Below are 21,646 nucleotides of genomic sequence, written 5' to 3' on the forward strand. Positions count from 1 at the left end.
ATAACTTTAAATGGCACAAGGTCAGCAGTTAAAGTCGGAAAGGATCTATCGAAGCCCTTCAATTCCGAACGAGGATTCAGACAAGGTGACAGTTTGTCGTGTGATCTTTTTAACATCCTGCTGGAAAAGGTCATACGAGACGCAAAGGTGAATAGAAATGGCACTCTGCACACCAAACAACACATGTTACTCGCCTACGACGATGACATCGATATAATGGGTCGAATATTGCGAGCGGTAATAGCCACCTTTGAACAAATTGGGAAGGAGTCAGCCAAAGTGGGTCTGGCAGTAGACGGCGAGAAGACCAAGCTGATGGTATCAATGCGCAAGTCGTCCAGTAGACTCGAAACAACTGTGGAACTTGACAACTACAGCTTCGAGGTAGTTAAAGATTTGATATACCTTGTCACCGCCATAAATAAAACGAATGATATCAGTTTTGAAATTCGGAGAAGGATTGTGATGGCCCACAGATGCTACTATGGTCTAAGTAAGCACTTTAGAAACAAGGTCACCTCCCGCCAGACCAAACTCATACTCTCGCTGGTATTACCCGTGCTGAAGCATGGGTATTTGCTCAAGCAGACGAGACAGCTCTTGGGGTGTTTGAAAGAAAAATGAACCACGAGTTTTACAATTTATACGCGGACATCGACATAGTTAGTCAAAAGTATTTTTTTGATACCACAATCAAGGAAGAGATTTAAAAAATGTTTAGAGTCCTGATCCGCGTTCGGGAAGCATAGCTGAGTGCTAACGGACGCGTCCACCGGTTGTGGATAGTGGGAAGCCCAATATTATTCATTGGATAACTGTGAATAACTAATAATCAGTCGCGGACAATCAACGGGCTCAGGGGGAGAGTCTCGGAGGAAATGACAGATTGCCTATGAAGTCGTGTACTATAAACTCAAAAACAGTTCTTGATTGCAAGTCCGCTCTGAATTTTACACGACGGATAGATAACTTATGTTGGGTTCCAGGACATAGTGACATAGAAGGGAACAAGATAGCCGACAAGCTTGCTCGAGGGGTCACACAATCGTCCAATCTTCCGATTGATACATCTGTGCAACCACCGACGACGAGGCAGTCGGTAATATATGGTCGAGAGAATCTGTTTGCAGACATATCCTCTGTAGATGTCCATCGTTGATTCGCAGAAAACATAAACAGTTTGAAAGGTATGAAATTGATAATATAGGCTTCTGCAACCAGATCCTAGGCTTTGTCGAAAATCTGACATGGCTAAAATAACCGTCTCAAGGCTGTCCTTTTCCTAGTAGCTTCTCCACTCTCTCTTCTCTTGCCGTTCTCTTTTCAGGTATAAAGGATGATCACAATGGCCAATAGTCTCCGAGTGGATGGTTGTTACTAACAACCGAACATCCCTAATTTTGATATTAAAACAAATTAAATTTATTTCCGAGTTCACCAATAAAATGTTTATAATTCCAATTCCCATCCCTGTTATTTTAAGCCAATTGGAGATGAGCTATACCGAAGCTATTAGATGTGAGGAATTATTGTGGACACCAACCACAATTTTATTTTCAACAATCACTTTATAAGTCTTCTTCAATAGATGTCGCCATCCAGTTTATTTTATTTTTTAATAGATGGAGACTAAGTGCCCTTGAAAATTTTTAAAAAATCCACGTCTTGTATAGAGCCATGAAAAAATATTTATAAAAAATCCACGCCTTATACTTACTTACTTAGCTGGCTTGTGACCGAACTTTCGTTCCATAAGCCCAGCTTAAAAAAGATTTCCTGGCGCGTCGGTCTTTTGCGCAATTTTCCAGTTCGAAAGACCATGTTCGGCAATGGTCCACTTCCACTTGGTCTTTCCATCTTATTCGTGGTCTTCCCCTTCTGCGTGAACCATCAGCTGGTTCGCTTTTATATGTCTTCTGGGCTGGGGCATCTTCATCCATTCTCACAACATGATCTAGCAAAAGTCGCTGCAGCTCAATAGTCTAACAATCTCTCAAACACTCCAAGAGCTGCCTCATCTGCTTGCGTAAGTACCCATGTTTCAGATTCATATAACAGCAGGATTTCAATGTCATGGCAAGAGTAGCGGTCATATGTAGTTTCAAGGAGCTCGTAAAAAATGTGTTTGGTTTGTTCATCCTTGTCTTCCGTCGGGGCATGGGCGCAAATAAGACTGATGTAGAAGAAATTCGCTTTGTATTTATATTATTTTTATTAATTCTTGTTTTTTTTTTCGTATAATTTATTATTTAATTCAGTATTTATTATCATTTTTATTAATATTTCAATTTATTCCATCATTTAATCTAAAGTAATTAGGGTTCACTAGTAACAAAAGATGACCTCACCCGTTACCAGCACAAATCATGCTTAGTGTGCCCTATCTCCTCTCATCAAATCAATGTCAAAGAGAAATGCAATAACAACATCCATTGTACAGAGAGCAGCAACACAGACAATTTCATTGTTGTCATTTCTCCATCAGTGCAACAACAAGACAGTTTGGCCGCGGCAGACGGTTGTTGTTTTTATATTTTTGTGTGCGTGAAAAAACAAATCCATTCAGGAAAAAAACATAACATTTTACAACAAATAAGATAAGAAGAAGTAGCAGAAGTGAAAAACAACAAAATTATCAAGATAGCGAAAAAAGATAATAAATTAAATGCCATTTAAAATTAATTAAACAATAAAGAAAAAATAACAAGAGCAACAACACTAACACGGAGTAATCATAACGAGCCGATAAAAAGACAATAGGCGAGGAATCTATCAACGAGAACAGAGTTGTGAATGTGCGTGTTTTTTTGATTGGGCTGTTGTGAGGAGGGTCTGTTGCCATTGTTTTTTAGGAGGTATTTTTGCACTGAATATCATCTGGGATTTTGATGGGAATCCCAAAGTGTGTAAATTAAAGGTAAGTACCTCCCCTTGCCCTTCATTTCGCAGAAAAACAAAAATAAGTTAAATAAACTTTGTTTTATTTTTTTTTCCAGTTTTCTTGTGTAACATCATCCTCCTCCATTATTATTCGCAATTGAAAATTGAAATTGTTGCCGTTTGTTGTTGTTGCTGTTTTTTGTTTCTGTGTCATTAACTTGGAAACTTACTTTTTTGTGTGCTGTGTTGCCATCGTTTCCGTCTCTACTACAACAGCTAAAGCGTTTCCAAGCCCCTCGATATACTACCGACTCTTCGAAAACAAAAAGTAGCAAAAATCACCAACCAACCAACCATGACGAATATGCGTCCCCCCAATAAAACGACCCTATTAAAAGTCGTCATATTGGGTGATGGTGGCGTCGGAAAGTCATGTCTTATGAATCGTTTTGTTTCTAATCGTTATGATGAGAATAATTTCCATACGATTGGGGTTGAGTTCATGAACAAAGATATTGATGTCGATGGCGAGAAATATACATTGCAGGTAAGGATATTCCTTTTTGAAAAAAATAAGATAACAAAGACCATGCATATGGGGTAGGACAGGGGCTAGGGTAGTGTGTGTGGTGTGAAGGTGGCTTGAGCCTCACACCCACCCTGTCCCGTCCTGTTGCTATGTTTTTTAATTGTAATCTTTTTGATATATATTTTATAGTTTACATTTTTTGTGTGTCTGTGTGATGGTGCGTCTTGGGGGTTTCCCCTGGTTAGGTGCAAAAAAATAAATTGTCTATGTGGGAATTTAATTTGCATAGAATTTTATAGAGCCCTTCCGTGACCCTCTTCAATTGGCAATTAACGTAAAAAAATAAAAGCAAAGCAAAAATGAAATTGGAAACAAATAATAAACGGATTGTATTTTGCCACGAGGTCTCTAAGAGCCGGGTTTTTTAAAGCCTACACCTTTAGATGGAGAAATATTCACCATAGACCCCATGAAGTACATATATTTTTGATCGGAATAAAATTCTATGATGGTTGTTGTTGTAGCAGCCCTATTGCTTTTACACAATGGGCTGAGGTGACAGACGTTGGCCGAGTAAGACTCGGGTCGTTTCGGATTGTAGACTCCTCTGTCGTGGAAACCGGTATTTCCGCCCCTTCTACTGAAATCACAATAGACCCTACAATATTTAAGATCGAGCTTTGTACATACATTTCTACTACTCCTAGGATGTTTGGTATTGAAAATGAGATATATCGCTCAACGTTTTGGTATAGCTCCCGTGTAACAGAACCACAATTTTTCCCTTTCTGGAGAATTTGGGACACATTTTCCAACAGAATTCACTATATTTTGGTATTATCAATTATCATTGGATAGAAAATCTTCCGACCAAAAATGATCAATATCGGTCCATATCTCGGGGTAGCCCCATGTAATGATACCTCTCAAATTTCGGTATTTTAGGGAATGTTGGCACACTTTTCAACCAAATTTTTTGTAATTTTATATTTGAGGTTCTCATTGGGTAGCACATCTTCCTACCAAAATTTACCAATATTGGTCCATGTTTCGGGGTAGGCCCCATATATTGGTAATAGATTTTTAGGGGTCTTGGGAACATTTTTGAAGCGAAGTGGCTGTAATTTTGTATTTTGCTCTTTCACAGTGGACAGCAAATCTTCCTATCAAAAATTATTAATATCGGTCCACGTATTGGTCTAACCCCCATCAACCGAACCATTAATTTTTATTATTTTGTGACACATTTTTCAAACGAATAGACTGTAATTTGGTATATCTGGTTATCATTGGATAGGAAATCTTCCTACCAAAAAGTAGAAATATTGGCCCAAGTTTTGGAGTAGTTCCCATCTAATGGAAATAGATTTTTAGGGTGCTTGGCTACATTTTTGAAGCGAATTGGCTCTAATTTGGTATTTTGGGTTCTCATTGGTTGTAACATCTTCCCAGCAAAAATTATCAATATTGTTGAACTTTTTGAGGTAGCCCCCATATAACATAACCTCAAAATTTGGGTATTTTGTGTATATTGGGCCTGTTTTTCAACTGAATTAGTTGTAATTGGGTATGTTGTGTACTCATTGGGTGGCAAATCTTCCCAGCAAAAGTTATCAATATTGGTCAACTTTTTGGGGGAGTCCTCATATAACAAACCTCACAAATTTCGGTATTTAAAGGAATTTTGGCAAAATTTACAACCGAATTAGCTCTAACTTCATATTATGTATTCTCATTGGATGGCAAATCTTCCCACCAAAAATTATTTATATTGGTCAACTTTTTGGGTTAGCCCCCATATAACATAACCTAAAAAAGTTCGGTATTTGGGGATTTTCGGTAAGTCATCCAACCAATTTGGCTGTAATTTAATATTTGATGTAGCCATTCGGCAGCCTACCTTCCTACCAAAAATTAGCTATATTGGCCCAAGTTTCGGGGTAGCCCCCACATAATGATAATAATGGGTACATGTTTGAAACGAATTGGCTCTAATTTGATATTTTGGTTTCCAATTTGGTGGCAAATCTTCCCACCAAAAATTATCAATATTGGCACAAGTTTTGGGGTAGCTCCCATATAACATAACCTCACAAAATTCGGTATTTTGTTTATTTATGGGCTGGTTTTCAACCGAATTGGCTCTAATTTGGCATTATGGATTCTCAATGGGTAGCAAATGTTCCTACCAAAAATGAACAATATTGGTCAACTATTTGGGGTATCCCCCTTATAACATAACCTCACATATTTCGGTTTTTTGGGATTTTGAGATTGTTTTTCAACGAATTCAAAACGAATTGGCTCTTATTTGATATTTTGAATTCTAATTGGGTAGCAAATCTTTGTCCCCAAAAATTATGGATATTGACCCATGTTTCGGTGTAGCCACCATATAAAGCGGACTCCCAAATTTCAATATTTTAAGGTTTTCACACGTGTTTATATAGCAAGTTGGCTCTTATTAGATATTTTGGGTTATCATTGGGTAGGAAATCTTCCTGACCAAACTTTACAGAATATTTTCAACATAAGTGCAAGTTTCTACATAGGTGCTATTCAAGGTCACGTCTCATTTTCGATATGTTTAAGGTCATTGTCCAAAACTTTGTTTGCTGCTGGCAGGGACTCATATAAATCTTTGAATCGATTTTAGGTATTAAAGTCCATCTCATGGCGAAGAGCATGCAAAGGGCGACCCGGTATAAAATCCACACCTAACTGTGGCCCTTGAAAAAAATGTTTATTAAAAAATCTTCGTCTTGAAAAAACTATTTACCCATTTTTAATTTTTTTTTTCAATGTCACATTTCGTGGGAATTTTGAAATCGTAATAGAGATTGTTCATATTTTGTGTACTTGTTGCCGGTTGACAATATCAGGCCATTGTTTACATGTGACGCATTTGACAAATCGTCAACCAACTACTCTACTACTGATCTCTAATTATACCCCAAGTGACGCTTAAAAAACAAACAGCGACAAATGGTAGTATTTTTGTTGTTGTTATTGTAATTTTTTATTTATCTGTCATTTTATGTGACACACACATCAATACTTGTCTCGAACCCGGTAAATCATTTCGAATGGATGGAATGTTGCTGCAACTATTTTGTAAAAGGGAAACTGTTCTATTTTCGATATAGATTCTGTCTACAGTTGTCTTAACAATCACAACAACAATAATAAATGTTTGCATTTTTTTGTTCGCCCAATATGGAGGTGGTGGTGGTCGATATCGGATTTCATAATTATTTAATGAATGATTTAATTATTTATAAATAAGTTGTAATTGGTTAGAGAGGTAAATTGTTGTTAGCATTTATTTCTAGAGAAAATATTTAAAAAAAAATGTTTCTCTTGTTGTGGTCCTTAAAAAATGTTTTTTAAAAAACTTACTTACTTAGCTGGCTTGTTCCATAAGCCGAGTTAAAAAAAAGATTTCCAATTGGTCGGTCTTGTGCGCAAATCCACCAATTGGGGAGACCACGTTCCAAGATGTTGTTTTCTACTTGGTCTTTCCATCTAATTCGTGGCCTTCCCCTTCTACGGGAACCATCAGTAGGCTCGCTTTTATATGCCTTTTGGGCTGGGGCATTCTCATTCATTCGCACATGTCCTAGCCACCGTGGTCGCTGCAGCTCAATACGACTGACTATGTCCATGTCCGCGTATAAATTGTAAAGCTCGTGGTTCATTCGACGCCGATATTCACCGACGTGTGTAAAAGCAATAGGGCTGCTACAACAACAACCGTCGACGCAGATCGGCCCGTAGATCTTTCGGAGAATTTTTTTTCTTTGGCCTGGCGGGAGCCTTTGTTTCTAAACTGCTTACTTAGACCATAGTAGCATCGGTTGGCCATCATTCGTTTTATTTATGGCGGTACCAAGGTATATAAAATCTTTGACTACCTTGAAGCTGTAGTTCTCAAGTTCCACAGTTAATCCGAGTCTACTGGACGTCTTGCACGTTGATACCATCAGCTTGGTCTACTCGCCGTTTACTGCCAGACCCACTTTGGCAGAATCCTTCTCAATTTGTTCAATGGTGGCTGTTACCGCTCACAATGCTCGACCCATTATGTCGATGTCACCGGCGTAGGCGAGTAACATGTGTTGTTTGGTGCCTCTCGTATGAGCTTCTCCAGCGGCATGTTAAAAAGGTCACCTTGTCTGAATCCTCCTTCGGTATTAAAATGCTCCGAGAGGTCCTTTCCGACTTTAACTGCTGATCTTGTGCCTGTTAAAGTTATCTTGTATAGCAGGAATGCCAAAGGCAGGCATGGCTCTATACACCTCGACGAATAGGTGGAATGTGTCCATGTGTTTTTCGTGGTTTTTTTCCAGGATTTGGCGCAGAGTGAAAATCTGGTGAATGGTGCATTTGCCAGGTCTGAAGCCACATTGGTATGGTCCAATAATGTCATTGGCCATGTCGTTCACACAGGACGCTGGATAGCACTTTATATGCGATGTGAAGGAGAATTATTCCTCTATAGTTGGCGCATATCGTCTTTTCTGCTTTTTTGTGCACGGGACACAGAATGGTGAGGTTCCGATTATTGGGCATGCATTCTTCTAGCCAAATTGTACTAATCAGCCAGTGTCGGTGATTAGTTCGGCTTGTAACCCGTCGGCTCCTGCTGCTATTATTCTTCTTCATATTGGCTAGATGGTATACATTCTATACCGTCATCTATTATTGGTTCTGGGGTATCCACTTCACCGCCACTATTTGATACCAGAAACTTTTCCAAATGCTCCTTCCAGATCCTCAGCACGCTGTCTGTATCTGTCACCAGGTTTTCGTCTTCGTACCTACAGGAGGGTGTGCCTGCACCAAAGCTTTCGGTTTGGTGTTTTACTCGTTGGTAAAATTTTCGGACTTCATTTTGACTCCTGAACATCTCGATTTGCTCACGCTCACATTTTTCTTGTTCTTTCTCCTTTTTTCGGAAAAAGCGTTTTTCATATCAGTAGCACTGGTCGTATCACGGATTTCTTGATGGTGGTCTTTGGTACCCAAGTGTTGCTTTTGGTGCAGTTTGTAGGGAGTGGGCAATTCTCTGTCATTGTGATTCTATATTATTATCGGGACAAGGGGTGCTTTCGTCAAGCAGTTGGGTAAGTTGAGCGGAGTAGACTTCTGCTATCTGTTGTGTTTGCAGCTTTTCGAAAAAATTTCGTGTTACAAAAGATCGCACCTTTGCTACATTAAGACGGGTGTGTACCTTGGCTGCCACAAGGTAATGGTCCGAAAAAATCCACGCCCCGGTTGAGGTGCGAAAAAAAATGGATAGAATGCCTCCCGTCTATCACAACATGATCGATTTGATTTCTCTTTGTTCGATCAGGAGAAATCCAAGTGGCTCTGTGTATATCGGGGTGCTGGAATCTGATGCTGCTAACTACCATGTTATTTGCTGCCGCGACGGTGTGGCCAAAGATATTTTCCCTTCCGATTTTTACATTAAAATCTCCTAGCAGAATTTTAATGTCATGGCCAGGGCAACGGCCATATGCTGTTTTTAGGCGCTTGTAAAATATGTATTTGGTCTGTTTATCTTTACCTTCGGTCGGAGCATAGGCGCAAATGAGACTGATGTAGAAGAACTTCGCTTTTATACGGATTATAGCAATTCGCTCATCTACTGGAGTGAATCTGGAGACGAGGTCTTTTATTCTCATGTTAACCATAAATCCGAAGCCAAATTCATGCCTCGTTTCATAGCAGCTATAATACAGGGCGTTATCGTCTGATTTACTTACGCCTGTCCCTTTCCATCGTATTTCCTGTAAGGTAATAATATCGGCTTTGTACTTCTTGAGTTCATCCTCCAAGGCGAAAACTGCGCCTTTTCTGTACAACGTGCGCACATTCCAAGTGCAGATTCGTAGATCGTGGTCCTTTATACGTTTGCGAGGGTATGGTTTTCTTTTTCTTTGCTTTTTCCGAGAGTGGGCAACTAACCCGACGCCTCAACCCATTTTTTATAGTTCTTATGGGTGGACTCGCGGCACATATTAGCTCACTATTTCATCGGGTGATGAAAATAGCTCCCCAGGTGGCACCGCGGGGAGGTTAGTGTCCACAATTGAGATGAAAGAGAGACCCAGATAAACCGGGACTTCGATATATTAAAGTCAATCAGAGCCTACGCCACCCGTTAGAAAAAAATAAAAAAACACGTCTTAAAAAATATTTTTTGAAATTTCACGCCTATTTGGGAACCATGAAAGTTTTTTTTCTAACTTTTGGTTTTTCTTTCTTTTTTACAGATTTGGGACACTGCTGGCCAGGAACGTTTCCGTGCACTACGTACCCCCTTCTATCGTGGTTCAGATGTCTGCCTTTTGTGTTATGCCATCGATGATTATGACAGCTTTCGTGGCTTGAAACAATGGCGCCAGGAATTTTTACATTATGCCGATGTTAATGCCGATAAATTCCCTTTCATTGTGGTGGGCAATAAGGTGAGTATTTTTAATAAAATATTAAAAAATATTTTTTTATTATTTTTTTTTTTGCAGAACGACGTGGCCCACCACTGCCGCCAGGTACCTTTTGACGAGGTGAAACAATGGTGTGATCAAAATAATATCAATAGCCAGATAGAAACCTCATCGAAGACAGCAACAAATGTAACCGATGCCTTTATATTGGCCGTACGCCAATGGAAACATATGGAGCGGATTGCTGAAATTGAATTGAAACAAAACGATACAATTGATTTGACAAAAACAATTAAATTGGCCCATAATCGTTTTTGTTGTACTGGAGGGGGTGATAGTACAACGAGTAGTAGTGGCAATAATGCAAATAATGATTCCGAAGATGAAAGTATGAATATTGTTTCGCCCAAACGTTTTGGCCGAAGGCAACAGAAAAACACCCCAGGAAATTCAACACAATTTCAGCTATAAGTGAAATTAAAAAAAAAAAAACAAAATTTTTTTATATATAGCATTCAAATATTGGTTGTAAGTTTTCCCAGTTTTTAATTTTTATTTTCTTTTTAAATTGAAAATTTAATTTCTTTTAAATTTCTAAATATTCCATAATTGTTATAGAAAACAAATCGAGGACATATTTTAAAATTAATGAGCATTAAAAAAAACAACATTCCAAGAATCTCTTACCATGCATTCCAGTGAACAAAAACAAACTCAGTACTGTAACTAAATATACCCTATACTGAAAAAATTTATACTAAGATTTAATTTCAAATCATATATTCCCAATTGATATAATCTTCCCAGTATTTAATCCCTTTTTTGTTTGGCTTTTTATATATACTCTACTCCTTAGGACCCCCCTCCAAACCTTAACCCAAACTAAGTTTAGTGCCTTTATATCCAAAAAAATTAAAAAAACATTTACTTTGCAGCTTCAATTTTAAATTGTAATTATTTATAAAAGTATATTTTTTAATCAAGGCATCTATTAAATTGTAAATTTAAAATGAAAAAATAGTATTAAGATTGTCAAAAAAAAAAAAAAGTATTTTCGAAGCGAAATTGAATGTATAAATCAAATTATGCTATAATTTTTCTTCATATATTGTTATGAACATAATTAGAATTAGTATTGTATTACATATATTTTTTTTTTTTAAATTGTAAGATAATAAGTTTAAACATTTTAGAGATATAATCAACAAAAGAAAATAATTTATTATTACAATAAAACAAATATAATACAGATGGACATAATGAGAAACACCCAATGGATATTTATTCAAGGAGCACCAAGAGGTGTGGAAAATTATTTAAAAAATCAAGGCTTATGGAGTTTAGAAAAAAAAAAAAAAAACGCCTTGTTCTAAAAAAATTATTTAAAAAATCACCACCTCCAGGCCATAAAAAAATTATTTAAAAAAGCAGTCCACATGTGACAAAATTATTTAAAAAAACGGAATATACATATTTGACACATATATTCTCCGTAGTGTAGATCAAATCTTGCCAGATACAATATCAATATGTGGGACTTAAAGGATAGTTCATGATCAATGCTCACACCCAAACATCAAACACAAATTCTATAGTGTCATTCAGCAAGGTAATATTTAACGAAGAATATGTGTTCCGGAAAATTTCCGAATATCATGGCTTTGGTTTTGGAAGTATTAATGATGGTAAGAAAGTTAGCGGATGTCCAAGATGAAAAACGTTGCGGACACATATTGATGCGACTTTCGAACAACAATGGAAATTCGCTGGGTCCACTAAAAAGCAAGAAAATGTCATCAGCGAACTGCTGAAAAGTCTCACACAATTCTGAGCTGGTTAGAAAACTAAGCCATTTACATATATAGGATGAATAAAAGTGGCCCTAATACACTGCCCTGCGATATGCCACTGTGAAGCGTAATAGTACCAGACTCACAACCGTTTGCAGACACAAATTGCGATCTGCAATCATATGGACATGATTACATAATACAATTAAAGGCCTTTGATAGATCGAGTGGTATAAGAACACTCAGTTCTCCATCCTTAATATTCTTACATACGTAATACAATCTGTAGCTTTTAAAAGTAAGTGTGTGGTGCGAAATGCAAATTTGGTATCACCTATCAGTCTAGATGTATGTTCCGAAATCTGGTTTTTATACCCACCTCCACCTCCATGGAGGGTATATTAATTTTGTAATTCCGTTTGTAACTCATCGAAATATTCATTTCCGACCCTATAAAGTAGATATATTCTCGATCAGGGTAAAATTTTAAGACAATCTAGCCATGTCCGTCCGTCCATCTGTTGTAATCACACTATTTTCTGAAGGAATTGAGTTAGGGTGCTGAAATTTTGCATATGTTTGTCTTTTCTCTGCAGGCAGGTCAAGTTCGAAGAAATTCATTCCTGAAAAATGTTGATAGAAAAGAAAACGGAAGAAGGAAAAGGAAAATATATTAACTAATTAATTAGGAATTCGGATTTGAAGAGGGTAGTCGGAGAAATTGTGCCACCTCTATTGGCTTTAGCCATAAGTCTATGGGCAATAGACTCGTAGGCTCGGACGGACAATTGAATAAATGGTGTGTGTCGTGGGGGCTTTGCTGGTAGGAGAGACACCTGTTTAGGGTTCCGGGAACAATGCGCTCTCGATACGTGTTGAGTACATTGCTGTATCCGGACCTTAGTTGTGCCAGAATTGAACGGGTTTGCCTATGAAGAAGCCTCTCATTCTCCGAAATTGCAGGAGGATGTTGTTGTAGGACTTTATTGCATCTGTTGTTATTTTTGGCATTGGAGACCGCCAGTTGATGCACGGATTTCATCGCGTTCGCTATCGACAATCTGTTGACGTCCGATGGAATGGCGTCTTGGATGCCATCACGATAGCGCCTGAAGTCCTGGCGGATGTGTCGAGGAGGTGGATCTGCCATCTGTCATGGTTAGGACGACACGGCAGATAGCATGCCAGCAGGAACTGTCTAGTCAACAACACATTATGTTGCATGACTGAAAGCATCCTGGTCTCCTCATGGAGGTGATCGGCGCTCGTCATCTGGACACACCCGGTTGCAATTCGGAGTGCATTATTTTGGGTTGTTTGCAATGATCTCCATTGCGTGTCGCTAAGGAATGAAGTCCAGACTGGGGCAGCATAATTCAGGATGGAACGACCTATAGCCTTATAAGTCGTTACCAACGTTTCTTTATCCTTGCCCCAGGAGGTGCCAGCCAAAGCTTTCAGAACTTTATTCCTAGATTTCACCTTTTGGTTGATGTAATTGGAATGCGAGGAGAAATGAAGGAGGCTATCGAAGACCACCCCAAGGATTTTCGGATTATGGACGGTGGGGATGCGCCTACCTTCAACGGAAATTTCAAGTTCTAGATTGACTTCACTCGTCCAGGAAGTGAAAAGTGACACGGTAGACTTTGCAGTGGATAATTTTAGATTGCGCTCCAGGAAGAAGTTGGTGATGGCGGCTAGATAGTTGGAGATTCCTGCACTTACGTCCTCAATTTGTAGTCGTAGTAGTCGGTATGTTGTAGTGGTATATGGTAACAAATCTCCCCACCAAAAATTATTAATATTCGCCCCGCCCTTTTTGGGGTAGTCCCCATATAACCCCATTTTTTATATTAAAATAGTTATCTAATTTGTTCTGCGTTTGGGGTTTGGTTCTAAGACTGTTGCAATCATTTCACCTGCGGAGGATATCGAGATAAAAAAACTAGAACGTACAATTCGATAATGAACTATATACGAACTACAACCCGCATTTAGACCTAGCCACTCTATGAGAGGTACAAAATGGAGTGGTCGGATATTACCCATCTTCGAACTTGAATTAAATTTGGAAGAAGTAATAAGATGGGCAAAGTTTGGATGAAATCAAAATTTTTTGAAACAAATTTGGTCCAAAGAAACATGGGGTCTAGAACCAATATTTCGATGAGGCTCATTTTCACCATGTCAAAATGTATACACCCTCATTAGCCATAAGTCTGAGGGTATAATTATCCATTAAAAATATCTGAAATTTGTATCATTGTTTTCATAATCGGTTTGTAGAAATGTCGGTATAAGTCCACTTTTTGGTATTTTCCCTATATTTTCATTTCAAGTACCTGCCAGTATATCTATAGTGAAAGGTTTCCAAAAGTTCGGCCCTGCCGAACTTAATGTTTTTTTTTCAATTATTTATTATTATTTCCACAATTTTAGATACGGCTGGAAGTATCGAAATCTGGCGAAGATAATCAGGCCATATAACGTTATGAGTTTTTGGTATTGGAACAATTCGAGCTGAAAACTGAGGGGGTGTGGAACTCATAAGGACATAATTCACAATATACAAGAAAATATCCGAAATGTAGGAATAGATAAGTTTTATAACATTGAGTTGCATAGAGTTTCCTTTTAGCCATAGACACATGGTTTCTTTTGAGAATATGAATAAAATGACTTTCTGAGTCGATTTACGCATGTCCGTATGTCCGTCCGTCCGTCCATGTACTTTTGTGAACAACGCACAGGTCACATTTATGATCCGATTTGGATGAAATTTGGCATAGGTCACTTATTTGGCCCAAGGACGAGCCCTATTGAAATTGGGAAAAATCGGTTCAGATTTAGATATAGCTCCCATATATATTTTCGTCCGATTTAATGTAAATGGTGCACCAAAGTCCCTATATCTCTCGATTTGCACGAAATTTGGCACAGCGTATTGAGTTAGGTCTAGAATGATGTGTGTTAAGTTTTGTGAAAATCGGTTCAGATTTAGATATAGCTCCCATATATATTTTCGTCCGATTTAAGGTAAATGGTGCACCCAAGTCCCCATATATCTTTCGATTTTCACGAAATTTGGCACAGCGTAATGAATTAGGTATAGAATGATGTGTCTTAAGTTTCCTGAAAATCGGTTCAGATTTAGATATAGCTCCCATATATTTATTTGTCCATTTTTATCCTCCTACATAATATTTCAAATAAAACATTTTACATTTTTTTAATGTTGAATAGATCACGAAATAGTCAGACTTCCTACCTTTCAGATGACATCAATTTTATTGCAATACCTCCAGTAGTTCCAAAGTTAGGAGACAAAAAACCAGCACATTAAATATAAAATGTGTCATTGTGTAATAAAACTGCAGAATTCCCTCTAACCATTGCTGCAAAGCTCATAAAAATCGGTTAAGTATTTCCGGAGTTATTCGCATTTCCATTCTACCATGCTCCGAAATATACTTTCTGTTCGATGCTGGGCGCCTATTACCAAGAAATGAAAAACCTCACAAAAATCGATCTTGCAAAAATGGAAATTTTTTCACTGCATACAGCTACAGTGTGGGTGTATGTAGGTGTGATTATACAATCACACCAACATGTCAAGCAACAAGAAATTGCACGAACGAACTCGAACTGCCCTTTGCCCCTACAAGTATGCTATAATTTTCATACAACAGCAGACGACATTATGGAAACAATTTTTTCCCTTTTTTAAAAGTCCGATTTTTGTGTCGTTTTTCATTTTCAGGTAATAGGCCACCAGAATCGAGCACGAGGTGTATTTCGCAGCATCGTTGAATTGAAATGCAAATATCTCGGCAACTACTAAGGCGATTTTTATAAAGTTTCCAAATATGATTAGAGGAAATTCTGAAGTTAAAGGGTATAAATATATGGAATGCCAGTAATCCATATTTTTATACCCTCCACCATAGTAACTCATCGAAATAATCATTTCCGACCCTATAAAGTATATATATTCTTGAGCAGCATAACATTCTATGACGATATAGCCATGTCCGTCTGTTGTAATCACTCTAGCGTCTAAACGAATTGAGGTAGATCGCCATAGAGTCGTCTTTTGTCTGCAGGCAGGTCAAGTTCGAAGATGGGTTTCATCGGTCCACGTTTAGGCATAACTCCCATATAAGGGGTACCCTCCAAATTTCAGTATTTTGGGGTTCTTGAGCGCGTTTTTCAACCGAATTCGCTGAAATTTGGTACATTGGGTTTTTATTCAGTACCAAATATCTCCATTTAAAATTATAAATATAAGTCCATTTTTTCTGGTAGACCCCCTATATGAGGGTACCCCCAAATTTCAGTATTTTGGGGTTCTTGAGCACGTTTTTCAACCGAATTCGCTGAAATTTGGTACATTGGGTTTTTATTGGGTCGCAAATATCTCCACTAAAAATTATAAATATAAGTCCATTTTTTCTGGTAGCCCCCATATAAGGGTACCCTCCAAATTTCGCTATTTTGGGGTTCTTGAGCGCGTTTTCCAACCGAATTCGCTGAAATTTGGTAAATTGGGTTTTTATTGGGTCGCAAATATCTCCACTAAAAATTATAAATATAAGTCCATTTTTTCTGGTAGCTCCCATATAAGGGGTACCCTCCAAATTTCGCTATTTTGGGGTTCTTGAGCGCGTTTTCCAACCGAATTCGCTGAAATTTGGTACATTGGGTTTTTATTCAGTACCAAATATCTCCACTTAAAATTATAAATATAAGTCCATTTTTTCTGGCAGCTTCCATATAAGGGTACCCCCAAATTTCAGTATTTTGGGGTTCTTGAGCGCGTTTTTCAATCGAATTCGCTGAAATTTGGTACATTGGGTTTTTATTGGGTGCCAAATATCTCCACTAAAAATTATCAATATAAGTCCATTTTTTCTGGTAGCTCCCATATAAGGGTATAACCAAATTTCAGTATTTTGGGGTTCTTGAGCGCGTATTTCAACCGATTTCACTGAAATTTGGTACATTGGGTTTTTATTCAGTACCAAATATCTCCACTAAAAACTATAAATATAAGTCCATTTTTTCTGGTAGCACCCATATAAGGGTACCCCCCAAATTTCAGTATTTTGAGGTTCTTGAGCGCGTTTTTCAACCGAATTCGCTGAAATTTGGTATATTGATGTCTTATTGGGTACCAAATATCTCCACTAAAAATTATAAATATAAGTCAATTTTTTCTAGTAGCCCCCATATAAGGGTACCCCACAAATTTCAGTATTTTGGGGTTCTTGAGCGCGTTTTTCAACCGAATTCGTTGAAATTTGGTATTTTGTAGTCATATGTGGTAACAGATCTTCCTACTACATTTTATTAATATTCACCCCCTATTTAGAGGTAGTCCCCATATAACCCCCTTTTTATAGCCTTCACCACACTGTGGTACAGGGTATTATGTCTTTGTGCATATGTTTGTAACAGTCAAAAGGAATCGAGATAGACCCATGGTTCCTTTTGAGAATATGCATAGAATCACTTTCTGAGTCGATTTATGCATGTCCGTCCGTCCGCCTGTCTGTCCGTCTGTTGATGTTAACTTGTAAACAAAGTACAGGTCGCATTTATAATCCGATTTGGATGAAATTTGGCACATCTCACTTATTTGGCCTAAGGACGAACCCTATTGAAATTGGAGAAAATCGGTTCAGATTAGATATAGCTCCCATATATATTTTCGTCCGATTAAAGGTAAATGGTGCTCCAAAGTCCCTATATATCCTTCGATTTGCATGAAATTTGGCATAGGGTACTGAACTGAATGTAGAATGATGTGTGCTAAGTTTCGTGAAAATCAGTTCAGATTTAGATATAGCTCCCATATATAGTTTCGCCCGATTTTAGGTAAATGGTGTACAAAAGTCCCTATATATTCTTCGATTTGCACGAAATTTTGCATAGCGTACTGAATTAAGTCTAGAATGACGTGTGCTAAGTTTCCTGAAAATCGGTTCAGATTTAGATATAGCTCCCATATATAGTTTCGTCCGATTTCATGTAAATGGTGTACCAAAGTCCCTATATATCCTTCGATTTGCACGAAATTTTGTGTGTTAAATTTCGTGAAAATCAGTTCAAATTTAGATATAGCTCCCATATATATTTTCGTCCGATTTTAGGTAAACGGTCCCTATATATCTTTCGATTTGCACGAAATTTGGTACAGCGTAATGAATTAGGTTTAGAATGATGTGTGCTAAGTTTCGTGAGAATCGGTTCAGATTTAGATATAGCTCCAATATATAGTTTCGCCCGATTTTAGGTAAATGGTACACCAAAGTCCCTATATATCTTTCGATTTGCACGAAATTTTGCATATGGTACTGAACTGAATGTAGAATGATGTGTGCTAAGTTTCGTGAAAATCGGTGCAGACCTAGATATAGCTCCCATATATATTTTGGTCCGATTTGATGTAAATGGTGCACCAAAGTCCCTATATATCCTTCGATTTGCACGAAATTTTGCATAGGGTACTGAACTGAATGTAGAATGTTGTGTGCTAAGTTTCTCGAAAATCGGTTCAGATTTAGATATAGCTCCCATATATAGTTGCGCCCGATTTTATGTAAATGGTGTACCAAAGTCCCTGTATATCCTTCGATTTGCACGAAATTTGGCATAGCGTACTCAATCAAGTCTAGAATGATGTGTGCAAAGTTTCGTGAAAATCGGTTCAGATTTTGATATAGCTCCCATATATAGTTTCGCCCGATTTAAAGTAAATGGTGCACCAAAGTGCCTGCAAATCTTTTGATTTGCACCAATTTTGGCACAGCGTACTGAATTAAGCCAAGAATGATGTGTGCTAAGTTTCGTGCAAATCGATTCAGATTTAGATATAGCTCCCATATATATTTTCGTCCGATTTAAAGTAAATGGTGCAACAAAGTCCACATATATCCTTCGATTTGCACGAAATTTGGCATATCGTACTCAATTAAGTCTAGAATGGTGTGTGCTAAGTTTCGTGAAAATCGGTTCAGATTTAGATATAGCTCCCATATATAGTTTCGCCCGATTAAAGGTAAACGGTCCCTATATATCTTTCGATTTGCACGAAATTTGGTACAGCGTAATGAATTAGGTCTAGAATGATGTGTGCTAAGTTTCGTGAAAATCGGTTCAGATTTTGATATAGCTCCCATATATAGTGACGCCCGATTTTAGGTAAATGGTGTACCAAAGTCCCTATATATCCTTCGATTTGCACGAAATTTGGCATATCGTACTCAATTAAGTCTAGAATGGTGTGTGCTAAGTTTCGTGAAAATCGGTTTAAATTTAGATATAGCTCCCATATATAGTTGCGACCGATTTTATGTAAATGGTGCACCAAAGTGCCTGCAAATCTTTTGATTTGCACCAATTTTGGCACAGCGTACTGAATTAAGCCAAGAATGATGTGTGCTAAGTTTCGTGAAAATCGGTTCAAATTTAGATATAGCTCCCATATATGGTTTGGCCCGATTTAAAGTAAATGGTGCACCAAAATCCCTATATATCCTTCGATTTGCACGAAATTTGGCATAGGGTACTGAACTGAATGTAGAATGATGTGTGCTAAGTTTCGTAAAAATCGGTTCAGATTTAGATATAGCTCTCATATATATTTTCGTCCGATTTTGGGTAAATGGTACACCAATGTCCCTAAAAATCTTTAGATTTGCACGATTTTTGGCATAGCGTTCTGAATTAAGTGTAGAATGATGTGTGCTAAGTTTCGTGAAAATCGGTTCAGATTTAGATCTAGCTCCCATATATAGTTGCGCCCGATTTAAAATAAATGGTGCAACAAAGTCCCCATACATCCTTCGATTTGCTCGAAATTTTGCATAGCGTACTGAATTAAGTCTAGAATGATGTGTGCTAAGTTTCGTGAAAATCGGTTCAGATTTAGTTATAGCTCCCATATATATTTTCGTCCGATTTAAGGTAAATGGTGCACCAAAGTGCCTGTAAATCTTTTGATTTTTTTTAATTTTTATTTTTTGTTGTTTTTTATTGCATACAGAATTTCTACATAAAATCAGATATAAAAAATAGTTTTAACTTAAATATTTTTTTTTTATAAATTTGGCGATAGCATTTTTGAGTGTTTTCTTCTTCTACATAGTTTTTTTTTTACTTTAACAACAATAATTAACTTATTAACTACAGAAACCTTTTGACTTAATATTAACATATATATAAAAAATTAATAATATTAAAAATATATATATAAAATATATATAAAAAAACAATATACCCAAAAAAATAATTAATTATTAAAAATAATTACAGCCCCCTGTGAGTAATACAATCAAATACGAATTATAACGAAATTTTAGGAGGACAAAATGATTCGAAATTTATTGTCGTTATAATCCCATTTGATTGTATATAAAGTATGTTATATATAAATGGAGTCATATATATAATAAGAATTTGTTGTATATATTCACTATATAATAACTCCACATAGTTATGTCCTGCAGTGTACAAAAAAAAAAAATTACAACAATTTTATTTACTAATAATAATAATTTAATACAGATGTTTTTTTGTAAATGACAAATAATGGGGAAAATAGATTTTTTTTGTAATGTCCTTGAAAGTTAAGCAAATAAAGAGGGGGGTTTGATTTTAAATCCCACTTTTTTTGTGGAATATAAGCAAAGGGGAAAACGAAAAAATAATCGATAAAATTTTATTTTTTATGGATTATCAGATTATCATAAGGGCCTAAAATTTGAATTTTTGGACAAAAAAACTTTTCCCCGTTGAAAAAATAAAAATACCCAATTCGGGGGATAATAAGAAAAACTCGAAAAATGTGATTTTTCAGATCGGGGATGCTCTTAAAGGCTAAATTTAGCATTTTCAACATAAAAAAATTTTCCCCGCTGAAAAAATAAAAATCCCCAAAATTGGGAATTTTTCATATAATGTGACGGGATTTTTATTTATATTCAATTTGCCATGAATTATCACATTTTCGTCATCAAAAGGGACTCAAAATGCATTTTTGAGCAAAAAAAATTTTCCCCGGCGAAAAAAATAAAAATACCCAAATCGGGGGATAATAAGAAAAACTCAAGAAAAGTGCATTTTTACGTGAGGAATGCTTTTAAAGGCTAAATTTAGCATTTTTCATCATAAAAAAATTTCCCCCGCGGAAAAAATAAAAATCCCCAAAATTGGGGATTTTTTATAGCTTGACGAGATTTTTGTTTATATTAAATTTGCCATGAATTATAACATAAAAAATCAGCAAATGTAATTTTTTAAACGCCTAGATTATTCCAAAGGGCCTAAAATTAGAATTTTTGAACAAAAATTTGTTTCCCCGGCGAAAAAAAATAAAAATACCCATATCGGAGGATAGTAAGAAAAAATCAAGAAAAGTGAATTTTTTACGTCAGGAATGCTCTTAAAGGTTAAATTTAGCATTTTTCAACATAGAAAAATTTTCCCCGCTGAAAAAATAAAAATACCCAAAATTGGGGTTTTTTTTATAACTTAATGGGATTTTTGTTTATATGAAAATTTGCCATGAATTCTCACATAAAAAATCAGCAAATGTAATTTTTTAAACGCCTAGATTATTTATAAGGACCTAAAATTAGATTTTTTGAACAAAACTTTTTTCCCCGGGGAAAAAAAATAAAAATACCCAAATTGGGGGATAGTAAGAAAAACTCAAGAAATGTGAATTTTTTACGTCAGGAATGCTCTTAAATGCCAAATTTAGCATTTTTCAACATAAAAAAATTTTCCCCGCCTCAAAAATAAAAATCCCCAAAATTGGGGATTTTTTTAATAAATCGATGGAATTTTTGTTTTATATTAAATTTGCCATGAATTATCACATTTGCTGCATTAAAAGGGACTCAAAATGGAAATTTTAGGAATTTTTACAAAATCCCCAAAGTGGGATTTTTTTTAATCCGATAAAAATTGGATTTTTTATTAAA

The 21,646-nt window shown here is 36.6% G+C and overlaps 1 protein-coding gene across 1 annotated transcript; it reads left to right on the forward strand.

The window, feature by feature from the left end:
- The first annotated feature begins 3,234 nt into the window (after nt 1-3,234).
- Nucleotides 3,235-10,335, forward strand: LOC133325509 (ras-related protein Rab-9A). Its single transcript, XM_061534253.1, has 3 exons — nt 3,235-3,427; nt 9,691-9,885; nt 9,943-10,335. Exons 1-3 carry the CDS (start codon nt 3,236-3,238, stop codon nt 10,333-10,335), a joined length of 780 nt encoding a protein of 259 aa, XP_061390237.1. The 5' UTR covers nt 3,235.
- The last annotated feature ends 11,311 nt before the right edge of the window (nt 10,336-21,646 follow it).

This window comes from Musca vetustissima, unplaced genomic scaffold (assembly GCF_032173495.1).
Source record: "Musca vetustissima isolate MV318-11 ecotype Yass unplaced genomic scaffold, APGP_CSIRO_Mvet_v1 utg10917, whole genome shotgun sequence".
Taxonomy (NCBI): domain Eukaryota; kingdom Metazoa; phylum Arthropoda; class Insecta; order Diptera; family Muscidae; genus Musca; species Musca vetustissima.